General features: G+C 44.0%; 1 protein-coding gene across 1 annotated transcript in view; it reads left to right on the forward strand.

Moving 5' to 3' along the window:
* Window positions 1–11015, forward strand: part of cep170aa (centrosomal protein 170Aa) — a 40169-nt gene that overhangs the window by 26039 nt on the left and 3115 nt on the right. Inside the window, 13 exon segments of the mRNA XM_018697001.2 lie at window positions 1725–2096; window positions 2222–2511; window positions 4540–4632; window positions 5590–5707; window positions 5874–6150; window positions 6152–7464; window positions 7684–7734; window positions 8795–9068; window positions 9290–9470; window positions 9917–10084; window positions 10180–10268; window positions 10409–10502; window positions 10628–10679. Coding sequence (XP_018552517.1) covers window positions 1725–2096; window positions 2222–2511; window positions 4540–4632; window positions 5590–5707; window positions 5874–6150; window positions 6152–7464; window positions 7684–7734; window positions 8795–9068; window positions 9290–9470; window positions 9917–10084; window positions 10180–10268; window positions 10409–10502; window positions 10628–10679 — 3372 coding nt within the window.

Raw genomic sequence — 11015 nt, forward strand, 5'->3', positions numbered from 1 at the left:
ATTACATTTTATTCTTGAATAAAACTGGAGGACTTGTGACAGTCAAGCTCCAGAAATATTGAATCTAACTCTTCCCATAATGCATATTGTCATTAGACTCTTTCTCCTTAGACTCAGGCTTTTTGTCATAAAATTAACAGAGATAATCCCTTGTGACATCACTATTATTTTCTCAGACTTGACAAAGCTCCTCTTGCACTCTCATTATCCAACTTTTTCTAAAAGCTGAGGAATGCTAACTACAACAAGCAATGTCAAATAAGTTGGGACTCTCTATAAAGACTAAATACCTGTATTCAGGTAGATAATGTGATATGCTGATACATGGCCTCTCTCTAAATTAGGCCAATGTCTCACCTTGTTAGTTGCTGCTCTTATTTTCCATTCTGAGATGTGTGTAGTTATCCATGATTTTCAGACATTTTTACCCAGAATTTGACTGTGATTGATTTTACACTAAAGATCAAATTAGAAAGACAAAGACGATTGATTTTATTGTTCTACTGGTGAACTGGGACACATGTAGACTGGAGTATGGACTGATGAGATATAGTATGAATCTTTGGGTCATAGTTTCTTTTTGAGCATGTATTATTTTGGAGGAAGAATTAGAGAAAGTATAGTATACTAGGATCAGAAGTTATGCAGTGTTTTCTGAAAGCGATGTGTGAAGTGGAAGTGATTTGTGATGGTCATCCATAACAACAGTTCTCTCTCTGATACCCTGACTGTCTAGCTGTTGGCCCCTTAGCTGACTGGCTGATTGTGTCATGGCTGTCAACTCTAGCGGCAATACGCTCTCCCCTGAGTGTCCTGCAGTTAAGAACCCCCCTTTCTCTGTTTGGCTTTTTCTTAATCCAGTTCCTCTCACTTCCTATCCACCCTCCTCTTTTCTTGCATCCTCCAGCCTCCTTCCCTGTTCACTCACCCCTTTTCTTTCCCCTTTCTCCTTTCACCTCCCCTCCTCCTCTATCCCTGAAGCCCCCCCCACACACACACACACATATACTCACATCCAGCCTCCTTCTCTGCTTCCCCTTCATGCTCTCCTCCTCCCCTCCCCCCGTTGCTCTCACTCACTCTCACCATCAGTGAAGTAGGCAGGGCCAGTAACTGTGTGGGTGGCATGTCTGGATTAGCGTGGTACACTGTCTGCCATCGTACGACACTGAGAGGACATGCTGATGTGACCCAGACTGATCAAAATGTAGAAATAGCACTTGTGTGGTAGGTACGCCAGGTGTTGTGAATTTAGAGTCTGTTTTGGCAGTTGCATGATTAGCTGAAAGTTTATAGATCATTTTGGCTGTAGTAGTTAGTAAACATTTGTTTCTTGTTTCAGTATTCATAATGGATGTGCTTTCAGAAAGGTGTGGTTCAGTGCTGTGGTCAATATGGGACTTTTGTCTTGGTTGTTTCATTTTGGTAAACATCTGAACACACATACACATTGTTGTACTGCACAATACTGCTATATTGTATTTTTACGGATGTAGTAGCTGTTGTGCTGTTGGGTCTGTTGCTATGTTACTGTTGTGTACATAGGTTGTGATATAAATTTAAGAATGTTAGCTACAGTATCAGAGCCTCAGCTGTGGGTAATAGCACTGTAAACCTAATCTAGGTAATCAATCATCCATTTTATCATAGTAAATAATGAACAGTAATATGAGATGTTGCATGTAGTAACTTATCCGCCATTTATTTTTTTGGTTCCCTCATAGGCAGCAAGCATGAGGATGGCACCCAGAGTGACTCTGAGAATGGACTGGGCCTGCGTTTTGCCAATCGCCGCCATGCCCTTGAGGAGCGTCTAAAAGCAGCACACGGCCACGTGGGAGGAGGAGCGGGAGGAGCGGGAGGAGCAGGAGGTGGGAGCATAACAGTCAGCGGGACCCGAGCGACCGGCACCCGAACTGCCTTCATGATTGAGTTCTACGACGAGGAAAACCCTCGCAAGCGCCGGTCATATTCATTTTCCCAGACTGCACCCCTGCTGGGAGGAGGAGCTGGTGGGGAGGGACTGTGTCCTCAGCCTCCATCTCACCCCAAGGTGTTCAGCATTTCCACCTCTGCTACTACAGCCTCAGATTCAGGTAAGAAAACTGTATTTATATATTCTTTGATACTCTCTTTTTTAGCAGCTCTTTGCATGTATTCAGAAATAAAGGAGAAAGCATGTTATATATATATATTTCTACTTTGCATTTGTTCTTACTAGGTAAAGTCCCAGCTCCAATACCGGCTACAGTAGCTGTAGGTGCCCCTACGGCTGCCCGCGTGCTGCTCAAGCAGCGGTCCGAGGACCCGAGTATCAGTCGGAGCTCAGCCAGCACCGGGCTGGCGACAGGTAGCCCCACCAGCCCCAGCGAGGACGCCTCGGTCGTGGGGAGAGGAGCGGGTACAGCTAGAGGAGAGGCAGAGGATGACCACAGTGACAAGGGGACCTACACTATAGAACTGGAGAACAGGAACCCAGAGGAAGAGGAGGCCAGGCGCATGATAGACAAGGTAGGAATGTTCTTGGGGATGTTAGCTACTTCATTTCTGTCTCTCTACCTCAAACACATTTTGGTTTTGACTGAAATGAATTGAAAGATTAGGAACTTTTATTTGCATTTGTTTTTGCAGTTTAGATAATAGACTAAGACTGAGAGCAGGATTTTGTATCTCTCTCTTCATTTTGGCATGTTGTGCTACAGAGAGGGCATTTTTATTATAAATTTATACCATAAACATCACCACCAGTTCATAATAAAAAAGCAGTTTGCTGACATTGCTAAAATCTCCTCTGCATAACACTGCAACAAAATCCAATTCAGAGATGTGGAGTCACACACACTGCTTCACAGGCCTGTTTTCTTTTGATTTTACTGTTGTAGACATGGTTTTCTCATCAGTAATATAATCATATGTTGTGACTTTTCATTACTTTTGGTTGTTTGGATAATTAATTGCTGTTGAGTGTATTTTAGTAGAGTAAGCTACATGGAGCATGGTTATTTCTGTCTGATCTGTAACTTATAAGAAATAGCCATCTTTATCTTAAAAGCCACTGTAGTTCATAGTGCAGTTCAATTTGAAACTCATGCCCAGAGAAATGCTTTGGAAAGAAAAACAACTGGGTCTATTGCAATAGTTGGAGAGTTCAAATGGAGGTTATTTGGAGAACTGTTGCTGCTTGTTTTACTCGTAGGTATTTAAGTTCAGATCACTCTAATTACCTCATGTGAAAACAAAAACATCTTCCTCTGTGCTTTCTTTGCCAAACTGTGACCATGAAAGCAAGTAGAATGACAAGAGCATCATTCAAAGTTACCCTGCAGTAGCTCTAAGGGGAGGAATCTGACCAAACACAAACTGACCAGAGCAAGGTTAATAGTCTCTTTATTACCTGCTTCGTTGGCACTTTTAGGGTTAGCAAGTCCTTTGAGACTTCTCTTTGTTGCTGCCACTAAAACAAAGCTATCATCTCTCCATTGCTTTGCTTGACCACCACTCCATCCTCTCTGTCCCATTGGTAAACCTAATGCTTCTGTAATAGCCCGGAGAGGCTTGCTCCATCAAGCACTGCCCTGTTTTACTAAACAATGCTCCAGGGAGGCTGAAAAAACCACTGCTGCCCCTGTCCTGTAGCACAGTGCTCTTTCATGGTCACAGAAAGGGGAAAAGCACTGAGAGTAGTCTCAGGGTGAGATTTCACCAACATTTCTTTACTTGTAGGAAATCCAAAAAAAAAGGAATTTAAAAGACTTAAGTAGGTACAGCAAAAGTGTAGATTGCAAAACCATTCTAGACACAAGTTCACTAGGGTTTTTAATTACCACTGAGCAGATTTGGAAGCTGGGACTAGAAGCATATCAAGTTATTTTTAGGATGTTAAGTTGTTGCCAATAAAGGTTATTACACAGTCATAATTTATACTTTACTAAATGACATCTTACAGTGGCACATATCCCTTAAAGTGTTGTGTACAGGTGTTATCATAGGAGGAGCAGTGATATAATTAGTGGGGTGTATTTCTAGTCTGAGTGCATTACATTCAAAACTGGAAGTGTTGTTATGCTAATTCATGTAATTAGCTGACACACTAATTGGCACACTGCTCACAGTCTGTCCGCTCTCGTTCGCTTCTCCCTTTTGTGGAGTGTGTGTGTATGTGTATGTGTGTGCGTGCGTGTGTGAGTGATTTCTGCTCGTTGCCATGGTACTCAACTATCAAGTGCAGATCGGTGCTTTAATTCAACAGCATCTCCTTTTAGCTGCTCAGTTCACTTTTGTTCATCAAGAGGACTGAAGAATAATATTACCATAGTGTTTATATATCATGAGGGTATTTAATTTTCATTGCAAAGTGTGCTACAATATATCCATGTTGAGGGTGCATACAGAATAAAGAGTAATTGAACAGTATGACTATACATACAATGCATACATACATAATGCCTTAAGATTTGCAAGTATTTTACTTCAGCAAAATGTCCATCTTTTGTCAACATTATCCAGTTTTGTTTCCTGTTCCTTTATCAATATTTGTAGGTGTTTGGTGTTCAGCAGAACCAAGACTCCTCTGTTCTGTCAGACCTGAAAGGAGAAGGAAAAGGAAAGGAGACCGGAGAGACAGAGAAAGAGGTAGACAGCTGTACTTCAACAGCTTATTTGTTCAGTTTCTTTCTCTGAGTTTATGCTTATTTCTCCCTTGGTGTCTTTCTCTCTCTCTCTCTCTGCATCTGCATTTCTCTGCCTGTCTTATTTTTACCTATACACACCAGTGTATGTTGCTACACTACTGATGTTGCCCAAGATGACTCATTCTTTGTGAATTTAATTTGGATTAGGTAAATCCATTAAATCCATTAACCATTGGAAAGAAAAAAAAAAAAAGACCTCTGACTCCCAGTGTTTCATTATGCCTCTCAGTATAGGTTCTTTATGTGCTTCCAAATTTCTCAATTTAGGAGCACATGTGCTCCTTGGGAAAAAAGTAAGCGACAAGCCCCAAGACAGTGTATGAGTTAGATGAAGAATCATGGCTGAGTTTCATAATGTGAGTCACAGTCACTCCCATGGCTTGACCACTCTCCTCCCTTAGCCTGCTAATGGGAGTAGGCTAGTCCTCCCAGAGACTGACCTAGATCATACTCAGATGAGGAGAGACACGCTCGGCCCTCCAGGCAATTTCATAAGAGGAAGGGGACAGTGTGTATGAGCATTGACAGCCTTTCTATCAAGTCTTTTATGTCATTTAGATAGATGTCTTTTTACAAGTAAAATGATCTTAAGACTTTCTTGTGGGTTATTTATTGGAAATTCAAAAAAATATGTAAATGTCTACATATTAGTAGAAGGAATTGAGAAACCTCAAATCAGCCGTATTTTGATTTCTATGTAATACATGAATACAGGAATTTGTTAATACCACTGCCCTTTATTCCCACAAACTAAATCATTTCCATCATCATGTATTCCATTTCAGATGAACTCATGATCTGCTTTGTATATTCACCACTTTATGACACAATTCATTTACTTAACTGCTCTTTTTTTCCCCATTTTTCTCACTCCTGTTTCCTTCCCTCTTGTCACCAGGCTCTTCCTGGTGACTCAAGCTGGGTCTCACAGTGGGCCAGTCTAGCTGCAAATCACACCAGGACAGACCCAGAGGGATCTGGAGCAGAGACAGCCGCCTTCCTGCACAAAGAGAGAGGTATACTGTCACTTGACTCTAAGAGAATGACTAGGCATGAATTAAATGTTAAGCCTGATTTTCAGACTTATTTCCCCTTAAAAGCATGTGCAGTATATATATATAAGCAGTATATATATAAGCAGTATATATAAGCAGTAAATTTTGCTTATTCTTTGTTCTTTAGGAGCTGATGCCTTTGAGTCTGGTGCAATACTCAGCAGAGATGAATCCTCCTCCAGTTTGACCGACCGTAAGCGCAGGACCCTCCCCCAACTCCCCCTTGATGACCCCCGGGCTAAATCCAGCACCAAAGCTCTGAGGTCTGAAATTGGGGAGAAGCAGGACACTGAACCCCAGGAAAAAGAGAACAAGGGAGACGGGGAGTCCCCAACTCCCATGGAGGACAGTGACATGACCAGTAAACGGAAACAAAGCTCCACTTCCTCTCCATCCAAGGCTCCTCTTCGGACCTCCTGGCAGCACTGAGCGGAGGAAGAGGTCAGAGGAGAGGAAAGGAGGAGGAACAGGAGCAGGAGCAGGAGAAGGAGGAGAGAAGTCTGGAAAGCCTCTAGTGCGCCAGGGGAGCTTCACTATTGAGAAGCCCAGCGCTAATGTCCCCGCAGAGCTCATCCCACGCATCAACAGAGGCGGCAATGGGCGCGAGCGCAGCGACTCTGTTGGCAGCATGGACACAGCCACGCTCTTGAAAGACACTGAAGCTGTCATGGCATTCCTGGAGGCCAAACTAAGAGATGAAAACAAACTAGACCAGAAAAGTAGCAAGACTGGCACCACCGCTCAGGGTTCAGGTTCTGGCTTCCCCCTTCGGACTGACTCCATCTCTCCTGAGTCAGATGTAGACACGGCCAGCACAGCTAGTCACGTGGCTGGAGAGCCAGACAGGAAAGCTGCAACTGGAGGCATACAAAAACGGCGTTCCCTCAGCAGCATGCACCGGGAGAAGAGCAACATGAGCACAGCTTCCAAGACCAGCGTCACTAACGCAAGTGCCCGTGAGCGCTTGGAGAGGAAGACTAAAACAAGAACTGTGGAGGCAACAAGCCGGACTGATGCACGCCGCTCTGCTCAGCCGTCCTCTGCCTCCTCCAGAGCTCGTCAGCCTTCACTGGATCTAACTGATGATGACCAGACTTCTTCCTTCCCCATCTCTGATATCCTTTCCTCAGACCAAGAGACCTACTCTGGACCGATGGGGCACTCCACACATGGACGCGGATTAGACGATGCCCTCCATTCCAAACTCGACAGCCGGTCTGCGAAGACCTCCACCAGTGGTTCCTCTAAAACCAGCCGCACTCTCCAGGCGGCCACGACCTCCTCCCTGAACAAGCAGGCCTCACTGCCTCAGCCACGGCCCACGAGAGCCTCCCTCCTTCGCCGCGCCCGGCTCGGGGATACGTCAGACACGGACCTAGCGGATGCAGATAGGGTGTCTGTGGCTTCTGAGGTGTCCACCACCAGCTCCACCTCTAAGCCGCCATCTGGTCGTAAGGGAATGTCAAGACTGGACTTGCTCGCTCAGCCGCGTAGGAACCGTCTGGGCTCCATCTCGGCCCGCAGTGACTCAGAGTGTACAGTGACCAGGAGTTCCACCTCTTCACCCCGCCTGTCAGCCGAGACCGCTCTGCGTCTAGGCTTGCGCTCATCAACACCCACAGAGAACAGACTGACACCCAGGATGAGGGCCAACAGCGTGTCCAAACTGAATGAGGCCAAGACTAAGACCACTACATCTGGATACTGCTCGCCCACAGGTGAGCACATCAACTGCCTGATTTCTGGTTCATTCAGATTTTCTTTGTATATTGTAAATCAGGGTTTGTTACTACTTGAACTTATTTGTAGTTTGCGTGCAAAAAGTCCAAAAAGTCTACACCCTCACACACCTCATTATTATGTCATCGTGTTAACATTTGTCTGTAAACATTTCCACTGTGTTGTGACGTACTTGTGCATTGGTTCTCATCGTCCAGAGAGCCCTCAGCCCGAACCTGAGGGTGGTGATGCAGAGGAAGAGCTCATGGGTACTGTACCAGAACTGTAGAGCCCTCTTAGGACTGTGTGTGTTTGTGTTTATGTGTCAGACCTGGGTCACAGCAATAGAAGCTACCAAAAAGCTCATCAAAAGGACAGCAGATTATTCATGTTAGCATTTGAAGAGTTTTTATGTCAAAAAGGGATACGCATCACTTGAAAAGGTGATGGATACTTTAAGAAATCATAGAAAGCAAACTCTGGTATGTTTCTGTTGGATAATGTGAAGTCCTTCATTAAGGGCTATACACATATTTTGCAGTTATGTTTTTGAATATTTTTCTGGATGTAAATTTACAAGTGTAGTCTGCAGTGCTAGTGCATTATATAAAGAACTTTCACTGAGTAAGGTCAAAGTATGATGACCCAGCTCTAGCATATGCTGCAGTGTTAACTCTGTGTCTCTGTCCATAAATCCATCAAGTAATGTTGTGATGAAGACCCAAATGCTCTATTCACACTCTTCTATTTCTATTAAAATATTTTACATCGGGACTCAAACTGCAACATCTATGAGCAAATGGTTTTGGAACAATGCTCCACCTTGTGGAGATTTTTATTCAATACACCATCACTTAGTCCTTTTCTATTCACGAGAGACTGATAGAGCATGGTGTTGTCTCATCATGGCTTTGAAGCAACTTAACTCGTCCAGGCTTTATTGAGGTTTTATGTTGTTGGAAGCTTTTGTCAGCTGCCTGGGGTGGGGAGTTTTTAGATGAACTCAAGTAGTCTCCTTGTGCTGCTGTTGCTGTTGTTTTCAGTGTGGTTTTATTATCATCAAAACATTCCTGCAGATGTCCATTAATCAATAACTTAACAAAGTGAGATAAAATACAGTGCTTTGACTCACCAGTCTTACTTTTTTTCATTGCTCCCATTTTTTAAAAATCTTGTCAGAGCAGGATTGGCTGGGGGCTGCCTTAGTAACAAAGCCTCTTATGTTCACAAGCTCATTTATTAACTTCATGAATAACAAATGTTGTAATGGGAGAAAAGTACAGTTATATTGACTAAACAATTGTTCTCCCTCTGCCGTTACCATCACAGTGTCCAGCAGCAGCAGGTGGAGACGTCTGCCGCCGGAGTACGGCTCCACCTCAGAGGAAGAGTTTGGCTCCAACCGGAATTCTCCCAAGCACGGGGGGCGCTCCCACGTCCGGCCTCATCACCTCGTCCCACACCGCAGCTCAAGGCTCAGCGCCACCACGGGTCCAGGCTCTGCCGCGGTGACGGGTCCGGGCGGAGTCGGGATCAAACATCGCATGAAAGAGCAAGAGGAGTACATCAGGGACTGGACAGCACACAGCGAGGAGATAGCCAGGTATTGATCTGTGCTGATTTGTATAAGACTGATCTATTGATAAAAGCATTTACTGTTTCATGAATCTGTGTGGTGTTGATTGTATGATGTTGTAATGTTTAGTGAGAGCCTACCTTCCTTTATCTTGAAGTGCGTGTGATTACAGGTTATTGTGTATGCAGGTTTCAAGTGTTCATATAGATGTCTATCCTGAGTCCTAAAGAACCCTGTCTGATTAACAGGTTATTCCCCTGTGTGCGCAGGATCAGCCAGGACCTGGCTAAGGACCTAGCCATCTTGGCCCGAGAGATCCACGATGTGGCTGGCGAGATCGACTCGGTCAGCTCATCCGGCACGGCGCCCAGCACCACGGTCAGCACCGCCGCCACCACCCCGGGATCAGCTATTGACACCCGGGAAGAGGTAGGCCCTGCACGTTCCACGCAGCCGGACATACAGGAGAGCATGAGAAAGGTGCCCGTTTTTCTTCTTCTATTACTGCCTTACTGTGTGTGCTTCCATTGCGCCTTTGCCACCCCTCCTGTGTTGCTTGGATAAAACTGCCCGCCTCTCTGTTTCTTTGTAGTTTTCATCTGCTGTGAGAGGTATTCATTTATTACACTCATCTGCTCTACATTCTTTCCTTCGCTTGTTTATTCTTATTTTGGTCCTGAGAGGATTTATTTATACTAACACTATAGAATTAAAATTTGACATTTTGGCTGCTAATTCCTTCATTTTTCACAATTTACTTAACTCTATTATACAAAGTTTGAATAACCCTGGAAATAAATTTCTTTAACTTTTTAAACTTTATTTCCCTCTTCTCTCTCCTCTTACTTCTACATCTCTTGCACATCTCTATCCAGTTGGTGGACCGGGTGTTTGACGAGAGCCTAAACTTCAGGAAGATACCGCCTGTGATTTCAACCAATAAGGCACCAGAGATCAACGGTAAGCCGGTGGAGCTCCGCCCCCGTGCTCCCGACAGCTTGGAGCCGCGAGCTCTGAGGAGACGCACCTGGAACCGAGAGGAGGTGAGGAGCAACACAGAGACTGTGACATCAAACGTATAACAACATGGAGGTTTTGGTAAATGTCACACTTAATTTATTTTCCTCTGTGTATTCAGGCGGTGTTGGACAGCCTGCTGCTCAATTCAGTTTCTCAGCTATCCACCAAGATCAGACACTCTGTCGACAAAACTGCAGGAAAAATCAGGTAATTACACTTTGCGATATTATAACCTCCTGTGGCCATGCAGCAGTGCAGTGCATCTATCCTGGGAAGTGTGTCATTGTGTTGAATTATAAAGCCACTGTGAATGACCGTGTGTCCTGTTGTGTGTTTCTTCTCTTCAGGATTCTGTTTAAGGATAAAGACAGGAACTGGGATGAAATTGAGAGTAAACTGCGATCGGAAAGTGACGTACCACTCCTGAAAACTTCCAACAAGGTACAGAAAATCATCTGTCTGAGCAATATTATTTGATGATACATTTGATGATGACAATTACAATGATATTTGAAGCTAATAGTTTTGTTGTTTTGTTTCTTCCCTCATTATTTCACCTCATGCAGGAGATTTCCTCAATTCTGCTTGAACTGAAGAGAGTTGAGAAGCAGCTTCAAGGTAAAGTAAAAGACACATGTACACAAAACTAGTAACAACTGTGAACTTACCTGAACTTAAAACTTACTTTAAAAAGCTGCTGTATATAATTATGGGTATTTTTGATACAGCAGTCTCCTATTGGTTTACTTGCATTCCATGATTAGGGCTGAGTGATTTTTATGAAATCTTTACCATGATATGTGATGACCATTGTTGTAAGACACACTGAGGTGTGAGAATGAACTCAGCATGTGAGTTGTGGTTGCCTTCCACTGTATTGGATAAACCTGGTTTCAAATCTGAAGTATTTCTCTATAACATCAAATGTTTATGACTAAACAAGCAACAATGGCA

This window comes from Lates calcarifer, linkage group LG16_LG22 (assembly GCF_001640805.2).
Source record: "Lates calcarifer isolate ASB-BC8 linkage group LG16_LG22, TLL_Latcal_v3, whole genome shotgun sequence".
NCBI classification, from domain to species: Eukaryota; Metazoa; Chordata; class Actinopteri; family Centropomidae; genus Lates; species Lates calcarifer.